Below are 26724 nucleotides of genomic sequence, written 5' to 3'. Positions count from 1 at the left end.
AAAGTGAATGTGCGTGTCAGGCAGGTGTCCCAATACTTTTGACAATATAGTGTGTGTTGAAGTTTCATGTGGTGCCTTTCTGCCTTTGCTTCCCTTCAAGACATCAAGAACAAGAAGTTCTTCAGGGCTGTTTGTTTTTTAAGCATGGGACACTGTATGTGTTGCTAGAGTTTAAATCATTTCAAAACCTGGTGAGAGTCGGCCGCTTTGAAGTTGTCGGAATGCTGCACGTCGAGCAGGTACAAGCACTGCCTTATTAAGGGAAAGGTACCAGGAAACTTCCTCGCTCTAGGGGAAAGTAATCTATTTTTCTGTACAGACTTGTAGAACACGTTGGTTGGTTCACCCTGATGTTAACTTAGGCATGATGATCCTATTCACAAGTTCTGTATTCTGCTGCAGAGAGGTCCGGCCTGAAAAAATGCATTATTCGCATACAGCTGAACTGACAGCGGCAGGCTTGTGTACAGCTGTGCAGATCACAGTTCTTGAAATGTTCTTAGAGACGAAACATTAAATCTTCAGCCTGTGTTGACATAGCAATGAGTGGGAGGGTTTTTTCTGAAAAGATGAAATATGGATTTCCATAGACACTCCTTGTTTGTACAGCTCGAGTCTAATAATCCCTGCATCACAGCTGGACTCCTTTAGTGGGAATGCACTCCGACTTTAGTAAACTCTTCCTTCCTGTCTGTTTTACAATGTGTTTGTTGGTTCTTTGCAAGTAACCCTTTGCTTGCTGGAAACAGACACTCAGTAAAACTGCACTAGATAGTGATATACAGTGGGTATAGAAAAGAATCACCCTCCTTTAACCACTTAAGCACCAGCCCTATTTCGGACACTTTTTGTTCACAAGTTAAAATCAGTATTTTTTCCTAGAAAACTACTTAGAACCCCCAAACATTATATATATTTTTTTAGCAAAGACTCTGGAGAAAATGTCGGTCATTGCAATATTTTTTGTCACGCGGTATTTGCGCAGCGGTCTTTAAAACGCCATTTTTTTTGGAAAAATGTTGAAAAATCACATTTCACTGCATTTAAAAAATACTAAACAGTAAAGTTAGCCCATTTTTTTTGTATATTGTGAAAGATGTCACGCCGAGTAAATAGATACCCAACATGTTACGGTTTAAAATTGCGCCCCCCCGTGGGATGGCGACAAACTTCGGTCAATAGAGATCTCAATCGGCGACGAATTAAATTTAACGGTTACCAGTTTAGAGTTAGAGTGTAGCTCTTTTTTTTTAAATTATTGCACACGCTCTGGCGATCGTGGCGATACCTCACATGTGTGGTTTGAACAGCGATTTCATTCACGGCTCGACTTCCGTATACGTTTTTTTGTGCGCGAGCTAACGGTGACGGGGACGGCTACATTTTTTTTTTTTCCTATTTATTTTATTTTTTTAACTTTATTACAGGTTTTTTAACCAATATTCAGTGACAGGTACTCTTTATGGAGGGATTGAGGGTCTAAAAGACCCTCGACCCCTCCACTACACTTCCATGTATGCAAAACGCCGAAAACTGCGTTTTTGCATACAGCCGTTTTTTTAAATTTGCCGCTTTTTGCAGCACAGTAACCCGGAAGTGACGTCATGGACGCTGCCTCCGTGTTACGTCATCGGAGACCCGATCGAAGCCGTTTCCGGCATTGATCTGGACTACATCCAGCTGGCGGACGTGCCGGCTGGGTGCTCGGGGCTCCCGGTGGGACGGGAGCCCCGAGCAATGTCACGGAAGGCGGCGGGAGGGGGGGGGGGAAACGTCCCCTCCCGCTCAAGCGAGTAACGATCGAACGGCTCCCGAGCCGCATCGGTCGTTACCGATGGAAAGCCGACTGTTGGCTGTTAACCATGGTACCGGGATGATGCCTCTAGCTAGAGGCATCATCCCGGTATAACCCCGCAAAGTTACCCGACGTATATATACGTCGATATGCGGTAAGTGGTTAAAATAATCACATTTTGTTTCTTTGCAGCCTGAAATTTTTTTTTTTATCCCGCTGTATAACATCCAAGTAAGATATAACACCAACACGTCAGGAAACAAAAATTCAAAAAGCGAATCACTGGGTTGGAAAAAGGATCACCCTCCTCCTAAAAATTGCTTGTAAACTCAATCGGGTGTAACTTATCGCCTTCTCAAATAGCACACAGCCACTGACTTCCAGCTGTGGTCAGCTGTGGTCATTTTAATTAGCTCAGTATGAAATGATATGGAATAATGAACTTATGCGCTATAATGAGGTAAGCGACACTATGAAAGCTCAAGATGGAAACTAAAATCGGACGTGGAACTCCTCCGAGCAAGCAGCTAATTTGATAGTGTCCCCACGTATCGCAATAATAATATAAGCAAAGAAATCAGCGCTAGACTCTAAATGAGGAGGACCACTCTATCTGCCTTCAGCAATCAATACCCAATGGCCTTAAAGGCTGTAGATAACACAGGGATCCAATGATAAATGAATATATAAATGTGTTAGTGAATATCTAGAATTCAATGAAATAATAAGAAAAATCAAAGTGATGATAAAAAAGTGAAGATTTTTCTTCTTATTATTACATTGAATTCTAGATATTCACTAACACATTTATATATTCATTTATCATTGGATCCCTGTGTTATCTACAGCCTTTAAGACCATTGGGTATTGATTGCTGAAGGCAGATAGAGTGGTCCTCCTCATTTAGAGTCTAGCGCTGATTTCTTTGCTTATATCAGTATGAAGTGAGCTTTGCAAACAATCAAATATGGGTGGCATGTCGCTGTCAAAAGAGCTCTGGGATATAGATGTGGACAGGCACAAGTCAGGAGATGGATACAAAAACATTTCAAAGGCTTTATCAATGCCTAGAAGCACGGTGAAGTATTAATAATAAGTGAAAGGTATTTGGTACAAAACAGACTCTCCTTGGATCAGGACGTCGCTCCGAACTGGATGAAAGAGCTAGGAGGAAACTGGTCAGAGAGGCTATCAAGAGGCCTACAGCAGCTCTGAAGCAGTTGCAGGAATTTATGACAGAGTGGTCATTGTGTGAATGTGACAACAATATCACAAATTCTCCTCAGATGTGGCTTGCATGGGAGGGTTGCAAGAAAAAAGCCACTCCTCAAGAAAGGCCACATGTAGTAATAAACAAGCAAAAAATTGGGGGAACATGTATATCTAAAGCCAGTGCAGCTATGAACCAAGCGACATGTATATTAAAAACAAATAGCGCACACATGCAAAAAAAGACTATCAAATATGGAGACAATCCATAAATAAAAATGGGGATTTGGTCCCACCATATGGCCATATCGTGCTCAAGCCCACCACTACGTCAAAGTACCCCATTATCAGTGGGTCCTACACTATCCATAAAAAAGGGGTGAATCCAGCCTTTCTAACCCTTGGAGACAACACTCCTTGCTGGGAGAGATGTGCTAATGCACTACAAGAGACTCCTCCTATATCTACTTGATAGTGGACACTGATAGAGTACAGGTGTGTGTGGGGGGTGGGGTGCTCAACCTCAGAAGTCTGATAGTCATTTCTTTTGCATGTGTGCGCTATTCTTTTTTAATATGCATGTTGCTTGGTTCATAGCTGCACCGGCTTTAGATATACATGTTCAGGGTTTGCTCCCCCAACTTTTTGCTTGTTTAATATGTATTCGGTCTGACCAGACTTCTGGGGTTGAGCACCCCACACCCCCCACACACCCCACACACACACCTGTACTCGATCAGTGTCCACTATCAAGTAGACATAGGAGGAGTCCCTTGTAGCGCATTAGCACATCTATCCCAGCAAGGAGTGTTGTCTCCAAGGGTTAGAGAGTCTGGATTCATCCTTTTTCATGGATAGTGTAGGACCCACTGACAATGGGGTACTTTGACGTAGTGGTGGGCTTGAGCATGATATGGCCATATGGTGGGACCAAATCCCCATTTTTATTTATGGGTTGTCTCCATATTTGATAGTCATTTCTTTTGCATGTGTTGGCTATTCTTTTTTAATACACATGCAGTAATGACTGAGCCTTGCCAAAATGCACCTTGAAGATTCTGAGGCCACATGGAAAAAGGTATTGTGGTCAGATGAGACTAAAATTTAATTATTTGGCCTGAACACCAAACAATGTCTGGTGGAAATCCAATACTGCCCACTGTCCAAATAACTCCATTCTGCCATAAAGCATGGGGGTGGTAATAAACTGTTATGGGGGTGTTTCTCTTCACCAGGGACTGGAGCACTTGTCGGTATATAAGAAAAAATGGATGGGGCAAAATACCATCAAATTCTTGAGGAAAATATGCTTCCCTCTGCCAGAAAGTTGTCAATGGGAAGAAGGTTTACCTTCCAACATGTCAGTGACCCAAAGCACACAGCAAAAATGACCACACAGTGGTTAAATGAGAAAAGGGTGAATGTCCTTGCATTGCCTAGTCAGAGTCCAGACTCCCCCCCCCCCCCCCCCCATTCCCACCGCCTTCCTCGGCTCTGCCTGGGTCTCTCGTCTCACCGGGAGACCTGAGCAACCAGCCGGCACGCCCGCCAGCTGGTTCGTTCCGAAAGAAGCCAGATTCGGCTTCCAACAGGTCTCCGATCATGTAACCCAAAAGCTACATCATGACATCACTACTTGTTTACTCAGCTGCCAATGGCGTTGATTTAAAAAACTGTCAGTATTCAAAAATGCAGATTTCGGCGTTTTGAATACTGAAGTGTAGTGGAGGGGTCTCTAGGGTCTTTTAGACCCCCAATCCTTCCATAAAGAGTACCTGGCGCTGCCTATTACTGTCACAAGGGATGTTTACATTTCTTGTGACAGGAGTAAAAGTGTTCAGATTTTTTATTTTTATTTTGTTTTTAATAAAACATAAAATAAACGGGGACTTTTTTTTTTTTTTTTTGAAAGCGTCCCCATGAGCTCGCGCACCAAAGAAAGTGCATACGTAAGTTGCGCACGCAAATGTAAATGGTTTTCAAATCACACGTGAGGTATTGCTGCAATCATCAGAGCGAGAGCAATACTTTTAGCAAAAGACCTCCTCTGTAACTCTAAACTGGTAACCGTTAAATATTTTTAAAGCATCGCCTATGGAAATTTTAAAGTACCGTAGTTTGTCGCCATTCCACGAGTGTGCGCAATTTTAAACTGTAACCTGATAGGTATCTATTTACTCGCTGTGACACTATCTTTCACAATATACAGAAAATTGAGCTAACTTTACTGTTTTTATTTATTTTTTTAAGTTCAGGGAAGTGTATTTTTTCCCAAAACATTTTGTTAAAAAGACCGCTGTGCAAATACCGCATGACAAATATTGCAACGACCGCCATTTTATTTTCCAGAGTCTTTGCTAAAATATATATGTTTGGGGGTTCTAAGTAATTTTCTAGCAAAAAATAATGCTTTTAACTTGTAAACGTGTCAGAAATGGGCTTGGTCCTTAAGTGGTTAAAGGGGGTGATTCTTTTCTATACCCACTGTAAATGTGCTTTTATTCCATACAACACAAATTGAGGGATTGCAATGGGTTGTGGTGAGAACTATCCATATACCTTGCTTTACTTTACTCAGAAAATGAAAAGTTGCTAACATGCAGGCTTTTCAATACAGAAGAGTCCTACTATGCTTGTTCTTAAAGTGTTTGTAAACCCTTCCATATACCCAATGAAGTGACTGACCTCAGGTGATACACAGAGCTTAAATAAATCCACCTAAATAAGTTGTACCTTGTTATCTACTGCTGTACTTCTCCTACATCCGTTCAAAGTGCAGAATTTACACAGGATCTCTCAGGGCTAAGTGCTGAAGTTACATAAATGAGGAGAGCTCTGAGAGCTTATTGGAGGAGGGAAGAGGCACACAGGAACAGAGCTCAGACTGTTCCCTCCTGTCACCATTTTTCTCTTGGTGTCAGAAAAACTCATCAGAAGTGATTTCATGCTGATAGCGGAGGAAGGAGGCAGCGAACAGAAATGCCACTTAGTGCTCTGGATTGAGACAAGTACACAGTATAGAAGGATATGCTTTTCTCATATTTCATGTCAAGTATTTTTACCTGCCTGTTCCTAATGCACACTGAGCTGCCTTCGGCATCTGCTGAGATGAATGAACTCCTGTGCATGCACGGGAGTGATGTCATCTTGGACTGGTCAGCTGAATTTTGGAATAAGTCCGGCTAAACATCTTAGGGCAACAAGGGAGCTCCTGGCCAACGCATCACTGGAGTGGGGGCAAGTATAGTTTTTGTTGGGAATGCTTCCTGAGCACACTGATGTGCTGTCATGAATCTGCAATCTAAAGGGTTAACCTAGAGCAGACTAATTGCAGTAATTGGCAAACAGGCTGCCTTATTTAAACAGCGCAGAAGCACTGTGTCTTTGCTGACTTGTCTGCAGCTCTTCCTGTGTTCCTGAAGCCTGCTTCCTGTTACCTGTTTGATATCCGTTTTGACCTTTGGCTTGTTCCTGACCTTGTTGACCTGCTGCCCGTCCTGACCCCCGGCTTGTTTGACCATTCTCTCGGATCTCCCTTGTCTGCTTATCTGCCTTCGGATCTTGACCGGCTTCTCCCTTGGTGGGGCGACCCTGAGGACTGCGACCTGGTATCCACACGCAGCAAAATCCATCCTCACCACTAGAGGCTCTGGCGAAAACCGGTGGATACTTAGATTCCGCACCTCAGGTTAGCCTGTGTCACTTACCTTGGGGGTTCCCGTCTAAGCTCCGCCCTCTGGCACACGTGGGGCCTTCCTCTGCCATCAGGCTACCACTTGTATCCCTAACAGTTTTGCTCTTAGTTGGTTCACCTTTTTACCTTACCTCTGTGGGTGATAATCTGATAATGTCCTTGCAGCCAATTTAAAAACCCTTCTTTTCTTCCCCTTCTATCTGTAGCACTTCTAGGACAGAGCAGAGCGATTCCTATTGGTCAAAATGGTCATGTGTTGGCGCCGACCAATCAGATTCGTTCTGATCTGTCCTGTAAGCCCTAAAAGAAATAATGGGAAGAAGAGTGAGTATTTCAGGACCCGGACCGCCACATCGACTGTGTGGGCACTGACCGCTCATAGCCCACGAAGGTAAGTACAACGGGGATCGGAGGTGGTGGGATGGGTGTGGCGTGTTCCCCTTTTCATTTTTTTCTGAAGCGTGAACTAAGCATTTAAGGGCTTTAACGCAATGATACTGGAAATAAAATGTCCCTCTGTTACCTGTTCACACCATACAAGTGTGTTGGCGTGCATTGCCTAAAACGCAGGATGCCCACATTTTTCATGCAACCTCACACACAAAGAAGCGTTACAGTGCATGTTAGTGTGTCACAGTGCACTGTTGTGCATAGAGTTAAAATAATTGTTTTTTTTTTTTTTTAACCACTTGCCGACTGTCAGCCCCTCACAGGCAAAGTGACGTAGGTCTACGTCGCTCGCCTGTGAGGGTTTAGGGAGCGAGCGCGCGCCGCCGGAGGCGCGCTCCCGCTCCCGCGTGGTCACGGACCCCCCCGCGCGCGTGACCGGCGGACCCGATCGCCGCCGGCCACTCTGCGATCGGCGGGGGAGAGGGAGATAGTCAGGCAGCTTGTGTAAACAAGCTGCCTGTCATTCTCCTCTCTGTATGAGAGCTGATCACATGGATCTACTATGTAGATCCATTGATCACTCTGCATACAGTTGAAGCCACAGCCAATCACAGTTAGAATCACGCCCCTAGGGACACACACAGCCCCTCCCTCTCAAATAAAGTTAACCCCTTCACTACCAGTGCATTTTTACAGTAACAGTGCATATGTATAGCACTGATTACTGTAGAAATGTCACTGGTAACCCCAAAAGTGTCAAAAATGTCAGTCAAGGGTCCGATCTGTCCGCCGCAATGTCGCAGTACCGCAAAAAAAATCGCAGATCGCCGCCATTACGCGTTAAAAAAAAAAACAACAAAAATGACAAAAATCTTTCCCTTTGTTAGTAAACGCAATAACTTTTGCGCAAACCAATCAAAATACGCTTTTTGCGATTTTTTTTTACCAAACATAGGTAGCATAAAACAAATTGGCCGAAAATATTAAAAAATTTTGATTTTTACATTTTTTTTTGGGGGAATTTCATATAAAAAAAAGGGAAAAATATTGCTATTTTTGCAAAATTTTATCTCTTTTTTTGTTTATAGCGCGTGATCAAAAAATCGCACAGGTGATCAAATACCACCAAAAGAAAGCTCTGTTTGTGGGAAAAAAAGGACGCCAAATTCGTTTCGGTACAGCGTCGCACGACCGCGCAATTGTCCGTTAAAGTCACGCAGTGCCGAATCGCAAAATGCCCTCTGGTCGTTTAGCAGCCAAATCCTCCGGGGCTTAAGTGGTTAATAACTTTAAAAAAAGTACTGCGATATGTTGTAAGAATGCAGCGCACATGCGCAACACACACCAGTGCACATGTGTTCTGTGCACTATGTTACACCCTTTGGTGTCATTAATAGGCCATTTATAGCTCACATTTCACTTTTTCAGTCAGTATTGGGTCAAAAGTCTTGTTTTTATGATACATTTTGGAAACAAAATCTTCTATCTGGACCATATTTACATAAAGTGTATGTTAACTTCTTAAGTCCCGGTTCACACTATTGCGATGCGAATATACTGCGTGTTCCCGCATCGCATCCGCAGCACAGGCAGTTCACACTGCCATATGCTATACACTGGGGGTGTCAATTCAAGGTTAACGACACCCCCAGATTAGATCAAATATCACAGTGCGATCTGACAGTTCTCACAGAAATTGGATCGCACTCGTGTGAACCACCATGCGATCTGATTCTGCTGCGGACCAAAAAAAGGGTCCTGTGTGAGTTCACTGCGATTGTCGTGCGAATTCAGCCATACAAACTGGCTGAATTTGCATCGCACAGAGACTGCATGTAATTTTAGGAGCAGTGTGCTCCGAATTACTTGCGTTGTCTGTGATCGCATCAGTGTGAACCAGCACTAACAGAAATCCTTCCTTGCTTCCTTTTGGTCTGTTAAATATACTATTATCATTTCATTAGAGCAAAACATATCTGTGGATCCTGCCGGACAACCAGTAAACCCCAAATTTCCTGTAGTAAGATGACAGCTGAATTTACAAAAAATGTCATTAGTCCCCCCCCCCCCCCCCCCCCATGTTATAGAGATGAGGAAAGTGGGGGATGTTCGGTAGTCTCAATCACCTAAGAAAAGGAAGTGTATTACTGGCAGGATCACAAAGAGCAAATAAAGGCAAAATGCCTGAAAAAAGACTTGTACAGTCGCCACATCTAAGGACTGGTGTGCTGCGGTTTAATACTTTTTACTCTTGGATTTATATATTTTTAAGTGAAATCTTACCTATGCATTACAGCTCCATACATATCTATGGGACCGTTGACACTCTGAACATGGCACCATTTGATTCCTATGGGGCTGAAATGTGCAAGTGTGGCCAGGACTGGAACAACTTGATGTGCTGGTTGTAAATAGTGGTGATGCGGTCATTAGATAGGGGGTGTAGGTTTTGAGGTGCACTTATCCTTTATGTGCTATGGAGGTCGGAGCCAGCCGACTCTTTGCAAACTAGGGATGCACCGAAATCTCGGCCACCGAAATTTTCGGCCGAAAATGGGTTAAAAATGCCGAAATTAATGGCCGCCGTGAGGAAGGAGGAGGGCGCAGCGCATGTTTGAAAAGTCCCGCCTCTGGCCGGCCGCCCGCCTCTCAATGATGTCCCTACTACGATGTGTATGAATGAACTAACACACCGGGCAGGAGGGCGGACGAGCGGCCGCTAATAGCTATAACTGTGAGCGCTTCACTTCCCTGTCATGCGGGTATCTCCTCTGATACGGAAGTGAAGCGCTCACATAGTTATAGCTATTAGCGGCCGCTCGCCCGCTACCCTGCCCGGTGTGTTAGTTCATTCATACACAGATTGTAGTAGTGGTGACAACACAGGGAGGCGGGCCGCCGGCCAGAGGCGTGTCTTTTGAATGAAGGACACCGGAGGAGCAGAGTGACAGTAAGGAGATTGCATCCTTGGGATGAGGAGGGACGCTGAGGCTGGGGGGTTGGGTTTACTGCCGAGGGGGACGCTGAGGCGGGGGGGGGGGAGCTGAGGCGAGCTTACCAATGGTATTAGTATTATGCAGCATGAGGGGGTTAATGTATTGCCACTGCTGGTCACTGATGCATTAGTGACCGACCAGTGGCAGTTAATTAACCCCTTTGTGCTGCATTAGTGCAACCAGTGTTAATTAACACTGATACTGGTTGCACTAATGCAGCACAAAGGGATTAATTAGCTGCCACTGGTCGGTCACTAATGCATCAGTGACCAGCAGTGGCAATACATTAACCCCCTCATGCTGCATAATACAAATGCCATTGGTAATTAAATTAACCTCTTGCCAACCCATCACAATACATATACTGTGACAGGGTGGCAGCGACAGGTGTACGTCGCTGCCTGTTTTTGGTGTATGCCCCTCTTCTATCTATTTTAAAATTATTTGGGGGAAAAAGTCATTTTTGGTTTCGGTTTTCAGCCAAGGGCATCCTGCATTTTCGGTTTTCGGCCCAGAATTTTAATTTCGGTGCATCCCTATTGCAAACCATGTATTCCCTATGTGGGTGATATTGTCCCAGTTGTTGAGAGAGAAATTGCATTGAGCCAATGGCCGCTCCCTTGGTTAGCTAGTTTACAAGTCTTTACATTTAAAGCCGTAAAAAAAATGTAAAATAAAAAGTTCCCTTCACTTTTTATAATTCCAATCAGATATACTGTGAACCAATATTATAGTAAATACTTTTAACGCAACTTTATAGCAGTCGTAGTTATTGATTAACGAACACTAAATTCATTGGTGTCCTATTATAATTGTTGTGGAATATACTGATGGGTGCAGTGGTGTAATATTCACTTTTTACTGTTGGGTGATTGATATATGAAATGTTATTGGAGGGAAGGTTTCACTCTTTGAAGTGCTGCAGTAATAGAGATATATCAATAATATAATACATAAGCGCAAGCTTGTAAAAATATGTAAGTTGTAAAAAAAAAAAAATTTATGATTGAAGCTGAACTCTGGAATGAGTAAATATTGTCTAAATACAAGACACGTGTGTGTTCTTCCTTGTATCTGAGAGCCGGTTTACACTGGGGCGACTTGTCAGGCGACTTGGTCGCCTGCCAAGTCTCCGTGGGTCGCCTGCCATAGATTAGCACAGGACCCGTTCTAATAGGAGCAACACAAGTCGCTCTGACTTAGAAAATGGATCCTGTACTACTTTGGGGCGACCTGGAGCGACCTGCATGGACTTCAATGATATGACTTCACAGGTCGCCCCGGCAAGTCGGATCGCCTCAGTGTGAACCGGCTCTTAATGTGCTTTTAGTATTTCTTCCAGATCTGTGCAGTAATCCAGTGGGAGAGTTCCTGCAAGAAAGACCGCTCATTGCTGCTTTCTCTCCTTGTGCAGGCTGACTGGTCTTGTCTCCTCCCAGTCCTTTTGTTTTCCGTGGGAAGCCTATTGTGGGTGGAGCTGCTGGACCCCTCCCACAGCTCTGCTCTCTGCACAGAGACATGTATAGCACAGTGATGATGTCACTGCTATATTTTCAAAGTAATATCTGGGTTTGTAAAGGCATTTGTGCACACAAGGTGGATTTACATTGTTTTTGTGGCTATTGAGTATATATATATATATATATATGTGTGTACGTAAATATATGTTTGAATGAAGGGGGTTGGTTACCATGCACAAGTTCTGTGTGCTCTAGTCTTAGTAAATTTCCCTCAATGTCTTCTCTTGCAGAGACCTTTTGGATTTAAACCTTTAGGGTTCTTTCACATGGGCGTTCCACTTGTATTCCACTTTGCTCCGCTGAGCAGGCAGGTGACGAGTCCGCCTCCACTCACTGTGCAGAGCCCTGCTCCCCCCTATGGGGAAATCAGGTGGAAATGGACCACCGCTCCTATCCTCCAGACAGATGGAAAATAGGGTCACCATCTGTGTGGATTTGGCAGACCGGATCAGATCGGATAGCAGCGACATGGCACCCCTGATATATGCACCACCTCCATAGGGGTGAATGGAGGGTCCAACTTTTTTTGTGCCGATACCGATCCAGGACTACACACATAAAGCATGCAGCTGCAGTACAGAGCAAAGCCGCTGCTTCATGTGTACGGCTCCTCCATTCACAGGCGGAGTGCATCTGATATCACTCTGCCTGTGAGCCGGGACTATATGGGAAGTAGCGGCTCCCATCCCATACTACTACTACAACACCAAGTAAGGGATGGCTGAACCGGGACTCGGCAAAACCAGATCGGTCCATGGATCGGTTCATTTTACCGATCCCCCGATCCAGCTATTGTGGCAGTATCGGTGCCGATATCCGATCTATCGGATCGGTGCATCCCTAGACCTAATCGGACCGCCCGTGTGAAAGGACCCATAGGGACCTGCAGGATCTTTTTAAAGTATATCTTGAAACTACAATCCCAGTTCTAAAAAAGTTGGAACGTTTATGTAAAATCTACATCGAAACAGAATGCATTGATCTTCATTGTCCCTTGTGCAGATTTCTCCAGATCCTCTGAAACCTAATATTATGTACTGTAGATATTATATTTAAAGCACAACTTTACTCTCTCAATCAACATTGACTATTTTTAATCCTTATGCTCCTAGCATTAGTAAATATAGTAATATAATAATATACTAAGAAAGTATATCATATTTACTTTTGTTAATTTTTTTTTTTTTTTACATTTCTTAACCACTTTACCACCGGAGGATTTTGCTGTCTTACGTCCAGGCCACTTTTTGCGATTCGGCACTGTGCGACTTTAACTGACAATTGCACGGTCGTGCGACGCTGTACCCAAACAAAATTTACGTCCTTTTTTCCCACAAATAGAGCTTTCTTTTGGTGGTATTTGATCACCTGTGCGATTTTTACTTTTTGCGCTATAAACAAAAAAAGAGCGTAAATTTTGAAAAAACAATATTTTTCACATTTTTTTATATGAAATTCCCCCCCCAAAAAATGTAAAGCAGGGGTAAAGTGGTTGTTACTTTCTGATTTCCAGGCCTAGACAAATTGTCATACATCCCAGAAGTCTTCAGAAGGGGGGGGGGGGGTGGAGAGGTTTTCTAAGCTAAGCATGCCCAGCTGCATGTGTGCCTGAGCCAGGGGCAGATGGATTCCAGGAATAAAGGAATGAGCCTTCTGCCCTTAATCAGATGCAACGCAGTTCCACCCTAAAGTCCTTGCAATTTTATTTTGAGGAACATTATTCTGAAACTCGAAAATATTTAGATGCAGCTGCACATCTTCTGAGACATTCCGACTCTCTAAGATGCTCTTTTTATACCCAATCATGTTACTGAAGTTGCCAATTAACCTAAACCTGGGAATGTTCTTCCAGCACTTCCTTCTTAGTACCATGTACTTTGCTAGCTTTTTGTTGCCCTGGCCCAACTTTTTTAAAGTCGTGTTCCTGCCAACATTTTGAAAATTACCTTATTTTTTTTTCTTAAAATTGCCCATTTTCTCAGTTTAAACATTTAATATGTCCCATCTTTTTTGGGATTGGTGTAAAAATCAAAATTGTATATAATGCAACCTAACAGACCATAGATGTGATGGCTGCAAATTTTTGTTCTTGTGTTTAGGTACACTTGACGTTGTTATATTTGTTCTAAGCTTGTTATCAAGGATTTGCTTTTGATTAGTAATATCGACTATTCCCTTAAGATATTGGCACTGGTGGTGTGAATAACATCTCAGCCTGGAGGTAATGTCTCACTCATTGGGGTTGATTTACTAAAGGCAAATTCACTGTGCACTACAAGTGCACTTGGAAGTGCAGTCGCTGTAGATCTGGGAGGGACATGCAAGAAAAAAAAAAAAAAAATGTTCTCCTTGTACATGTTAGTATGATAGAAATCAGCAGATCTCCCCCCCCCATTTCAGATCTCCCCCCCCCATTGCAGATCTCCCCCCCCCATTTCAGATCTCCCCCCCCATTTCAGATCTCCCCCCCCCATTTCAGATCCCCCCCATTTCAGATCCCCCCCCCATTTCAGATCCCCCCCCCATTTCAGATCCCCCCCCCATTTCAGATCTTCCCCCCCATTTCAGATCTTCCCCCCCCATTTCAGATCTCCCCCCCCCATTTCAGATCCTCCCCCCATTTCAGATCTTCCCCCCCATTTCAGATCTTCCCCCCCCATTTCAGATCTTCCCCCCCCATTTCAGATCTTCCCCCCCATTTCAGATCTTCCCCCCCATTTCAGATCTTCCCCCCCCATTTCAGATCTTCCCCCCCCATTTCAGATCTCCCCCCCCCATTTCAGATCTCCCCCCCCCATTTCAGATCTCCCCCCCCATTTCAGATCTTCCCCCCCCATTTCAGATCTCCCCCCCCATTTCAGATCTCCCCCCCCATTTCAGATCTCCCCCCCCCATTTCAGATCTCCCCCCCCATTTCAGATCTCCCCCCCCCATTTCAGATCTCCCCCCCCCCCATTTCAGATCCCCCCCATTTCAGATCCCCCCCATTTCAGATCCCCCCCATTTCAGATCTCCCCCCCCCATTTCAGATCTCCCCCCCCCCCATTTCAGATCTCTCCCACCCCCATTTCAGATCTCTCCCACCCCCATTTCAGATCTTTCCCCCCCCCCCATTTCAGATCTTTCCCCCCCCCCCATTTCAGATCTTTCTCCCCCCCCATTTCAGATCTTTCCCCCCCCCCCATTTCAGATCTTTCCCCCCCCCCATTTCAGATCTTTCCCCCCCCCCATTTCAGATCTTTCCCCCCCCCCCATTTCAGATCTTCCCCCCCCCCCCATTTCAGATCTTCCCCCCCCCATTTCAGATCTTCCCCCCCCCATTTCAGATCTTTCCCCCCCCATTTCAGATCTTTCCCCCCCCATTTCAGATCTTTCCCCCCCCATTTCAGATCTTTCCCCCCCCCCATTTCAGATCTTTCCCCCCCCCCCCCATTTCAGATCTTTCCCCCCCCCCCCATTTCAGATCTTCCCCACCCCCATTTCAGATCTTCCCCACCCCCATTTCAGATCTCCCCCCCCCCCCCCATTTCAGATCTTCCCCTCAATTCTACAACGACTGCACTTCCAAGTGCACTTGCAGTGCAATTGTAGTGCACAGTGGATTTGCCTTTAGTAAATCAACCCCAATGTCTACACGGCTTTTATCGTTGTCTGTGCTGTTACAGTACTTTGGTACGTATCCTTCCTTCCACTGCGCAAGCACATACCAAATCTTTCACTGACGTGAACTGAAAGTATTTAAAATGGTTTGTGAATGCTTTTTGTGCTGTTGTCTTTTTGCATGGGTGGGGTGATGGCAGGTGTGTAGCCATGAAATGTTTTATGCAGAATCCTGCTTCTGTACACTGTATGCAGAAATCAATACAGGGAGACACCTGTTTTTACAAAAAATAACTCCAACTTCTGGTTTACTTAAGCTGGCCACACACAATATAAATGAACAGGCCAAAATTTGATCAGTGTGTGGCCCTTTCCCCACCCTCCTGCCCGACATACTTTGAATAAAAAGTCAAAGGAGCGGATGGAAAATTGTGGGCTGAACGACGGCTGCATCCAGTCAAATGCAGCCATTGTATGGGTAGTTCAACAGCTGGCCGGGTTGGCTGTAAAAATACAATATCCTCATGGGTAGATTTTGTTCATTTTTTTTTTTTTTTTTTTTTTTTGTTCAACCCACAGGATGAACCAAAAAAGATTTTTGTGTATGGCCAGCCTAATGTATACTATAGTATGGTCTGCTCTAAAGGCCTTTAACCACTTGGCAACTAGTCCAATTTTCTCCTACGTGTTAATTTCTACAATCTATTTTTTGCTAGAAAATTACTTAGAACCCCCTAAACCCATATAAAATAAAATTTAAAGGTTTTTCAAAATTTTTTTATGTCACGCGGTATTTGGGCAGCGGTTTTTTAAATTTTTTTTTTTTTTTTTTAATGGGAAAAATACAATTTAATGAATTTTATTGCACGCAAACACAATAAAATACCCAATTTTTGGTAACCTGTAAAAGATGGTTTTGGTAACCTGTAAAAGATGGTTTTGCTCAGAGTAAATGGATACCTAACCGGTCACGCTTTAAAATACATATGTTCATGGAATGGCGCCAAACTACGTTCCTTAAAGCGGTGTTCCAGCCTCCCCCTCCAAAAATTAAAAGTTAGCAGCTACACATACTGTAGCTGCTGACTTTTAATTTTGGGACATTTACCTGTCCTGGAGTCAAGCGATGTCGGCACCGCAGCCAATGTTTCCATCGGCTGTCGGGTGCTGCCGCCGGTGTTCCGTGAGAATTACCTACCAGTGAGAAAAAACTACCCCTCGTCACTTCCGGTGTATGGCACTGTATGTAATGCAGCGGGTACATTAAAACAACTGTGCTGCAATACGAGTCATCTCCGCTCCTGTCCCGGTCACTTCCCTGCTCTCGGCAAGTAAATATTAAAGCGGCGGCGGCTGTATGAAAACATAAATCACTGAGCCGAGAGCCGCTTTTATATTTACTTGCCAAGATCAGGGAAGTGACCGGGACAGGAGCGGAGATGACTCGTATTGCCGCACAGCTGTTTTATGTAACCGCCGCGTGGGTAGGTTTTTTTCACGGTACACCGTGATATTTTCATACTAGTGCGCATGCGCACTAGTCCGCTCCTCAGTTGTTCCTTTAGGTATCCGGGGCTGTGAGCATGCGCACTGCTGCGCTGCTCAGCTGTTCCTGGCCGGAAGTGATGAGGGTAGGTTTTTCTCACGGGGTAGGTAATTCTCACGTTACACCGGCATTGCCTGTAAGGAACCCGACAGTGAAGCCTTGCGGTTTCACGGGCGGGTCCCTACAGCGCATGTGCAGACGTGCTGCGCATTTGGACTGGCTCAGCAGCGGGGGAAGGAGGAGGCCGGCCAGACTTCGGAGGGACGGTGCCATCTCCCGGAAGTTGGGAAGGGTACCTGTCAAAAACGGGTACCCCCCCTCCCCCCTGAAGGGAGCCAAATGTGGCACCAGAGGGGGGGAGGAAGCAAATGAGCTGAAGTTTCACTTTTGGGTGGAGCTTTAACATTCTCTATAGGCAGCGCTTTAAAAATTTTTACAGGTTACCAGTTTACAGTTAGCGAGGGGGTCTGGCACTAGAATTATTGCTCTCGCTCTGACATTCCCTCGCGTGTGTGGGACTTGTGTATGCATTTGCGTATAAGTACATGAAACAATTTTTTTTTTATACTGCCTCCTTTTTTTTTTTTTTCATTCGCTTTATTGCTATCATAAGGGATAAACCATATTCTTTGTGACAACCTGGGCCATGACAAGTCCTCTTTATGGAGGGATCTGGGGTCTATTAGACCACAAATCTCTCCTCTGGCCTCCAATGCAGTCGATCATACACACACCGGTCTGATCAGCTGCTACCCTGGTTGCTAATGGCCAGGTAAACAGAGAGGCGGAACCGGAAGTGACAAAATCCTTGTCGCTTCCAAGCTCACAGAGAGGAAGGAACAATGTCAGTTCCGCTCTCTGTGCTGTGCAGCCGTCACAGCTGGCTGCAGAGCTCTCTGGCTCCATGATTGGACGGGAGAGCCTGAGAAAGGGGGCGGGGCGGGGGGGGACACCACCTACCACCGCCCGCAGAAGTGATAGAGTGGCCGCACTTCTGCCTCACAGAGAATAGCCGGTTGAAAGTGCTGATACCGGGATGATGCCTGTAGCTGTAGGTATCATCCTGGTATAACCACCGCAAACCGAGCATGTCATGTGACGACCACTTGCCCGACCAGTGGTTAAACACTGCACTTGAATATTTCCGACTAGCTAAAAATGTTTTTTTAGACTGACTGCCTAACTTTACTGAGCCTTTTACTAAATGTGGGCAGGCCATAGATGAGCTGATTTTCTTTCCTGCAACCACGGGTTGTAGGATAGAAAATCTCTTGATTCCTCCTGCGGAGCTATTGTGTTGTTCCGGTGCGGGGAGCCGCTGACCATATTTGCATGCTGAAAATCCGACATGCTGGCTGTACCCAAGTCGATGGATCGACTTGGGTACAATCAACCTGCTCATACATGGCTGATCCCTGCTGAATCGGCTGAGATTCAAACAGTCTATGGCTGACTTTGCACATACAGCAGTTCACAATGAGCAAGCCGATATCTGTTCAGTGGCCATTATCAGGAAAACCTTTTGCTACCTGTGGCAGCCTTAGTAGACTGTACATTAATTTGGCATTCTCTCTCTCTCTCTCTCTCTCTCTCTCTCTCTCTCTCTCTCCCCCTCTCTCTTCTAAAAATTCTGACCCTAGAATATTGGTCTAATGACAATAATACTAATACTGTAATATGGTCTATGGTATTAAAGCAGAACCACATCCTTGCAGCACAAACAAAAAAACACTATTTAATTGTTATTATTCAAAGATAACTCAGCCATATATCTCCATGATTTATTGATTTATTTTGCTAAGAAATCACTTTGAAAAACACCCCTGGCATTTCTAGCCACAGCCATCTTGATTAAGGGCAGATGATCCATGTAGCTTTTATTTCTTGGAATCCATCTGCCTATTGCTCAGGCATGCAGGCGGAATTGTGTGCTTAGCTGAGAAACCTCTTATCCCCTCCTGAAAACTCCTGGGATGTATGACATAATTTTCCTATGTAACCAGGAAGTAACTGAAGAAATAAAAAAAAAAAAAAAAGTTTAAAACAAGCAGGGTGGATAAAAATCTAAGAAAAATGTGTATGTATATATATATATATATATATATATATATATATATATATATATATATATATATATATATATATTTTTTTTTAATTTTAAATTGAATTTGTTTGATTTAAATCAGATTTTTTTTATTTTTATCAAATTTATTTTAATAAAATTTTTAGAATAATGTGTCTAAAGATAGTTTTCTATTTAGGATACATTAATAATTTAGTTTACTCTAATATAGAGGCTCTATATTCTGCAATAGTTACACTTTTGGTAAACTCATTCAATTAATCCAAGCTCTGCAAGATAGGATAACATGCACTGCATTGATGCTTTCACACAATTGCACAGTAACCATGAAATAAAACAAAGTTCAAGAACGTTCCTTTATCCCATTGTTTTGCAAATCTATGTACACTAAAAACTGTATGATTAAATCGGTTCTGATATCACTGTTTTACTACCCTGACCACTTATTAGTCTAAATAGGAAAGCTTCATTTTGTTTGCAAATATTAAAGATTCTAACTACCAGCAAGAATAAGTCCCTACATTTAAAGAGCATCTGTCATTTCAGATCCATCATTGCAGTGCCTGTTAGCGGCCATCCACTCACCTGCTGCCGCCACGTCCCTCACCTTGTTGTGTCATTGCCACATCACCAGCCGTCCCATTAAAGTGAATAGGACTGTCGGTGACAACAGAGGGTCAGAGAAGTCGCTACTGGACAGAGATGACAGTTGCGCTTTAAAAAATATGTTTTTAATCAAGTTGATTTAAGTCAAGCCTTTTTACTAGTGATTTAAATCGACTGGATTTAAATCAAATCCACCCTAAAAACAAGTAATTATGATATACTTTCCTATCTTTTTACTAATGCTAGCAGCATAAGGATTAAAAATAGTCAATGCTGATTGAGAGAGTAAAGTTCTGCTTTTATATTCAGATATTTCTCTTTTGCTCATTGACGGACACAGCTCCTGATCGTCTTAACCCCTGCCCTCTACAGGAGTAGGACACTAGGCAGAAAAGAGGTCTCTCTCTATCTCTCTATCTCTATCTCGCTCTCGCTCTCGCTCTCTCTCGCTCTCTCTCTCTCTTGCGCGCTCTCTCTCTCTTGCGCGCTCTCGCGCTCTCTCTCTCTCTCGCACGCTCTCTCTCTCTCGCGCGCTCTCTCTCTCTCTCGCGCGCGCTCTCTCTCGCAATTTTTTTCTTTTTAGATAGATTTTTTTTTCCCTGAGAGCAGAAACTGGCCTTGAGTTCTATCAAAGGCCAGGTGTCAGCCTTGACGGTCTTCTTTCAACCAACGGTCCTTGGCCACATGCTCCTTGTTGTGTGCTTTTCTTCAGGAAGTTTGGCACTTGGCTCCTCCAGTGCAGTCTCCGTTTCTGCTTTGGGAACTCAATTTGGTGCTCTCAGTCCTCCAGAAGCCTCCTTTTATGAATCTTCAGATTCCCTTGCCTACACTGTCCCAGAAAGTGGCATTTTAGTAGCTATCACCTCTGCGTGCAGGGTGTTTGAATTGGCGGCGTTATCCTTTCGTTTACCTTACTTGGTTGTTCAGAGATAAGGTCGTTCTTTCCAAAGGTTGTCTCTGATTTTCATTTGAATGAAAACATTGTGTTGCCTTCCCTGTTTCCCAGGCCGACTAGTGGTCCAGGCGACTAGGGTGTACCTGGCAGCTGCAGAGTCTTTTAGGAAATCAGACTCACTATTTGTGCTCACGGATGGGCCTCGGAAAGGGTTGTCCACTTCCAAGACCATTTCCAGATGGATCAGACAGACAGAGATTAAGGCCTATTCCATCAAGGGACACGTTCCTCCTTTCTCTGTCAAGGAGCACTCTACTGGGGCACTCATTGCCTCCTGGGCCTTCTATCATCAGGCATCAGTTATGCAGGTTTTCAAGGCGGCCACCTGTCGTCGGTGCACACTTTCACAGAGTTCTATAAAGTGGATGCATTGGCATCTGCGGATGCTTCCTTTGGCCGCAAGTTTTTGCAGGCTGTTGTTTAGAGGACCTGGTCCTCTGAGGGTGTGTTGTTTTTTTCAGGTGCGCTCCAGTTGTTTTTGAGCTCCTGTTTACCTGGTTGGCTATAGTTTAGCCTACGGAATACATTTTTCGTTGTCCCCACCCCTCATGTGTAACACTGCTTTGGGACGTCCCAATGGTTAAGAATATCAGGAGCTGTGTCCATCAATAAACGAAAGAGAAAATCAGATTTCTTTTACGTCCTCAGACAGTCGCCGCCTCCTCTAAGTCATCACTATTGGGTATTGACTTCCGCTCCGCAGGAGCTACTCCTGCGGAGCGGAAGTCAATACCCAATAGTGATGACTTAGAGGAGGCGGCGACTGTCAGAGGACTCAGAGAAAGGAATTTTACAGGTAAGATTTTACAAAAATTCAGTTTTTTGACTTGCCATAAAATCCATTTCTCTAATGTTCATGGACAGACACAGCACCCACCAATTTGTGTGTGAGTTGTAATTCTTCTGACACTGCTTGTAACAAAACTGAGTAACTATAGCAGAGAGAGGGAGTATACCCCCTGGGACTGCCCATAGGCATAGCTAGACTTTTTTTCTGCCTAGTGTCCTATTCCTGTAGGGGGACAGTATAACCCAATGGTTAAGAATTTCAGAAATTGTGTCTGTCAATGAACGTTAGAGAAATTTTACGGTAAGTCAAAAATCCCATTTTTCCTTATGGAGACGTAGACAAATAGTTTTTAGTGTCCTGCAGACAGGCCACCATGAGCACTTATTGCAAAAAAAAAAGACAGGTTCCTCTTCACGCTGGCATTGATAAACATGCTGCACAAGGTCTTTCCCACTTCCCTGGCTCTAATGTTACAAGGTTATAGTCTTATTAAGTAGGTCACATGGCGCCAGATGTCCAGAGATGGGAAGTGTAGTTTGTAAATATCTGTTACATTTGATAAGGCTGGCAGTGCTGCAGCTATTGCAGAGTAGACTGGAAGTGTTCACGGATTTATGAGCGTTCACGAGTTAAATTTTAAGCGACATGTCTATTGTATGGCTTAATTGCTGGAAATCATTCTGGACTCTCCATTTATACTTATCAAATCACTATAATTCTAGCTTTTGTTCTGCTTTGGTGCCTTGCCCTGATTTAGTTACAGAGTAATTGAAGATTAGCTCCTACTGAGAAATGCTGAGGATTCCTGTTCCAGGCTCCAATGCCCTCAGACTCTTTGTTGTTTATTCATAGAAGCCTGGATAATGTCTGAGGCCTGGTTCAGGATGCCACCCAAACCATAAAATCTCTGTTCTTTTACTATGCTTTGTTGTCGCTTTATGCTCTGTTAACGTTTTCCTTAACTGTAGATCACTGTGACAGCTCTCCCTACGGATCTGTTTATCTCTCCCCACCGCCAGATAATAGCTGGAGAAGGTAAGCATAAGTCCAGTCCAATGATGCCAACATATTGTTTTCCTATTCTATAAAGCTAACTTTTGATTACTCTCTAGACTTGATTTAAAGCTGAAGTCTAGGTATGATAATTGTATTGTCACTGCAAAGCTCCTATTTCAGTCCTCCCTGGTTATCTCTTGCCTCCACTACTGCAACTCCCTCCTCATTGGCTTATCTTTACAAAGGCTATCCCCTATTTGGTCCATCATGAATGCTGCAAACAGTCAGACTCATCCACCTTACCAAATGTTCAGTGTCTGCCACTCACCCAACAAAAATTCTAAATACTAACAATAACATACAAGGCCTTCCACAACTTGGCGCCTGCTACATCACTAACCTACTCTCAAAATACCAACCAAATTGATCTTTGTTCCTCCTAAGATCTCCTGCTCTCTAGTTTGATTGTTGCTTCCATACATGCTCACCTCCAGAACTTCTTCCAAGCTTCTTTCATCCTATGGAACTCCCTAACCCATTGTGTCCCACTATCTCCTACTCTGTTCACTTTTAGGCAATCCCTAAAAACCTTTCTCTTCAGAGAAGCCTGTCCTACCCCCACCTAACAATTGTACTTTTCTCCATCAGCTCATTACCCCACAGTTACTACCTTTATCACTTGACCATTCCTCCTAGATTGTAAGCTCTAACGAGCAGGGCCCTCTGATTCCTCCTGTATTGTATTGAATTGAATTGTAACTATACTGTCTGCCCTCATATTGTAAAGCGTTGCGCAAGCGGCTGGTGCTAAATAAACCCTATATAATAATAAAAATAACATAATCTTGCATTGTTAAGTTTGTCCAGTTTCGGCCAACACGGGTATGCATATCTCATACCCAAGAGACTGCTGGGTAAGCTTCAGTTCCCTTTAATAGTTGACTCTATTATTATTATAATTAGTAGTATTTATATAGTGCCAATGATTTACGCAGCAATTCACATACACTATAATACTAAAAGTATTGGGACGCCTGCCTTTACACGCACATGAACTTTAATGGCATCCCAGTCTTAGTCCGAAGGGTTCAATAGTGAGTTGGGCCACCCTTTGCAGCTATAACCGCTTCAACTCTTCTGGGAAGGCTGTCTACATGGTTCAGGAGAGTCTATGGGAATGTTTGACCATTCTTCCAGAAGCGCATTTGTGAGGTCAGGCACTGATGTGGACGTGAAAGGCTAGTCTCCACACTAATTCATTCCAAATGTGTTCTGTCGGGTTGAGGTCAGGACAGTCAAGTTCCTCCACCCCAAACTCGCTCATCCATGTCTTTATGAACCTTGTTTGTGCACTGGTGCACAGTCCTGTTGGAACATGAAAGGGCCATCCCCAAACTCTTCCCACAAAGTTGGGAGTGTGAAATTGTCCAAAATATCTTGGTATGCTGATGCCTTAAGGGTTCCCTTCACTGGAACGAAGGGGCAACATTTGGAATAATTTAGAGCTGAGACTGCGAGCCAGGCCTTCTAGTCCAACATCAGTGCCTGACCTCACAAATACGCTTGTGGAAGAATGGTCAAACATTCCCATAGACACACTCCTAAACCTTGTGGACAGCCTTTTTAGAAGAGTTGAAGCTGTTATAGCTGCAAAGGGTGGGCCAACTCAATATTGAACCCTACAGACTAAGACTGGGATGCCATTAAAGTTCATGTGCGTGTAAAGGCAGGCCTCCCAATATTTTTGACAATCCTAATTTTGACAATCCTATACTCAAGGAGCTTACAATTGAAGGTCCCTAACTTCATTCATGCATACACCTACTAAGGCTGAGTTAGACAGGAGCCAATTAACCTACCAGCCTGTCTTTAGAGTGTGGGAGGAAACCCACGCAGGCACAGGGAAAACATGCAAACTCTATGCAGGTAGTGCCATGGTTTGGATTCGGCACAGTTACCCCAGTGCTGCTAGGCAAAAGAGCTAACCATTTAGCCACTGTGACCAGAGTGATAGCTGTGATCTTCCAGGTCCTGTGCCAGTTGACTTCCTGTCCACATAGTAACCACAGAGAGGGGGGCAAAGGAGCTGGCATCAGTGGCGGCCTGTCCATAGGGGGCGCAGGGGCGCCGCCCCCCCCCCCAAAAAAAGGAAAAAAAAAGAAAAAATAATTCAATTTTTAGTCCACTAGGGGCGCCGGACCTAGTGGTGGGTATGGGTCGGGTGGGGTTTTTGACCCCACGTGCGGGGGGCAGAGGTGCCGATTGGTGGCCTTCTGGGGGTCATCGGGGCGCAGAGCAATGCGCCCCGACACTCCCCACTTTTCTGATGTCCTGGGTGTGATTGGTCCAGACTCCAGCCTGGACCAATCACAGGAGGACATCCCGGGACCTGGTGACGTGACGCGTGGGGGCAGTGCACCGCCCCGGCATCACGTAATCACCTTCCCGCCCGCCGGAGAGAGGAGAACCGCCGCCGCGCCCGGCTGGCATATAACATCTAAGGGAATTTTAAGGACAACCAAGTGCATATATCCAACTCAAAATGATCACATATTTTCTTCTATTTTTTTTTTTTTTTTTTTTATAATAAATAAAAACCAGAGAATGAGGTGGAGTTCATGACGTCACTGCCTGCTGCTCCACCTCATCCAACCAGAGAATGCTTTGTATGCATTGAAAAAATACAAGGCTTTCTTCAAAAGGTGGCAGTGCCAAGCATGCATCCCCCTGTGGTCACTATGCAGAAAGAAAGCTGCTCCTTACAGGACACTGAAGATTGCTGCTATTACTGTTGTAGTGGTGATTACTACACTGATTTTCAGCTTCCCCAGCAGTCCCATCAGGTATAAAATATGCATATATTTACATTGACCCAAACTGGACCAATTTAGCTATGCAATAAAAAAAATCATACCCAGACTTCAACTTTCTTCAGAGTTCTTTTAGTCATTCATCACATAAAACTAGGTTTTCATTAGCCTGTCTCTGCTTAAACACAAGCGTGTCTGTCAAAAGAGCACTGCTTAATAAACGCTGATTTAAAATCTAACAAAGTATCTACTAACACTGTTTAGCAGCTGACTACCAATCTGTTCACCTTGACTAAAGCTGTAATTTAAACCAATCTCTGCAACAAGAACATGCATGCACAGTTCCACCAAGACATAGGGGCGGCACAATAGATCTCAAAGACCACTGATGTACTGTTAATGAAACCAATTATCCCGAATGCTGTGTGCAGTTTTCTTGTATAATCACACAAATATATATAAACATTGTTTGCTATATATAAACACTGTTTGCTCCAATAATTTAATAATGTGATCAAAATTTCCTATCCAATTTGTACTTCCAAAACGTGTATTTAAAAAGCTCTGCAAAGTTGTAGCTGGTTATTTTATAGGTAAATAAAGGATTAATGGCCAGTGTATTCTCTTAGCTTTTATCACTTTTATTAAGATTGGAGTATAAAACCTAGCGATTAACTGAAAGGCAGACATCTAGTCTGATATTACGTCAGCACCTGAAATAGGAAACCTGTCCTCCTTGCATGCTGTGTGAAATTTGTCAAAGCTTAGATTTCAGGACATCAGTTTAAGAAACAGCTTGTCATAAACTGGCATTGGTTCAGTTGTCCAATTTAACTTTACCAGCTGCAGAATCCTATTACTGCTTGAGTACATTTCGTGCTGCCAGTTAAGTCATTATTTGCCCCTTTTGGTGTCAACAAAAGCATGTAGATTGCACCATATATAACTTATGTGATATTATGCTAACTAAGCCATATAGTTCATAACGTCAACTGGGCTTTAAGTGCTTCTCCATTTTTAATTACTGTTGTGTCATATTGAGGGGATTGATGCCAGTTTGAAGGAGTTGCTTAGAATTTCTTGTCTTCTGTGCAGGATTGCAGACCACTCTGATGATAAAGTAAACCAGGCGGAACTGAATGTTCATGTTTGTGGCTGTGTTTATTTTTTTTATCTGGATGTGTCTTAGTAGTCTGGTTTCACCACTTTAGAGTGGATTTGTTCTGTCCTCCCTCTAATGAAAGCATCATTGTTGGTAGACTTTCTTCTTAAGTCGTGAAAGTTAAACCCATAGTAACAAAGTCAAACCACCCCATTGCCACCCTGCAACATGGGCCCTGGATGTACTGCATCCACTCTATGTCTAAACCAGGCATATCCAACTCCATTTTATTGCGTACCCCATCAACATTATGGTTGCCTTAAAAGGTTTGGTTGTATCTGGGGTGTGCTACATACAGTTCTATTCAAAATTATTCAACCCCCACTGAACTTGATTGTTTTGGCCAGTTTGACATTGATTTTGATCATTCAGTCATCCTGCTTATAATTAAATCAAAGAGGCACGTGTAGGTCAGACAAATATAACATAACATTTATAACGAAATAACCACAAATGTCTTTTCTGTGCTCACATCATTATCCGTTTTATTCAACCCCCAAGTGACATTCAATCTTAGTACTTAGTACAACATCCTTTTACAGTTATAACAGCTTTTAAACGTGAAGCATAGC

General features: G+C 43.8%; 1 protein-coding gene across 2 annotated transcripts in view; it reads left to right on the top strand.

Moving 5' to 3' along the window:
* CRTC3 (CREB regulated transcription coactivator 3) overlaps positions 1 to 26724 on the top strand; it is a 309654-nt gene that overhangs the window by 152883 nt on the left and 130047 nt on the right. For both annotated transcript variants that reach the window (XM_082253380.1, XM_082253379.1), the window contains exon 4: positions 22153 to 22219. In XM_082253380.1, coding sequence (XP_082109506.1) covers positions 22153 to 22219 — 67 coding nt within the window. The remainder of the gene's footprint in view (positions 1 to 22152; positions 22220 to 26724) is intronic.

The sequence above is a fragment of the Pelophylax lessonae genome, assembly GCF_965119305.1.
Source record: "Pelophylax lessonae genome assembly, chromosome: 4".
NCBI lineage: Eukaryota > Metazoa > Chordata > Amphibia > Anura > Ranidae > Pelophylax > Pelophylax lessonae.
Note: the sequence above shows the minus strand (reverse complement) of the source record. Positions and strands in the feature narration are given on the sequence as shown.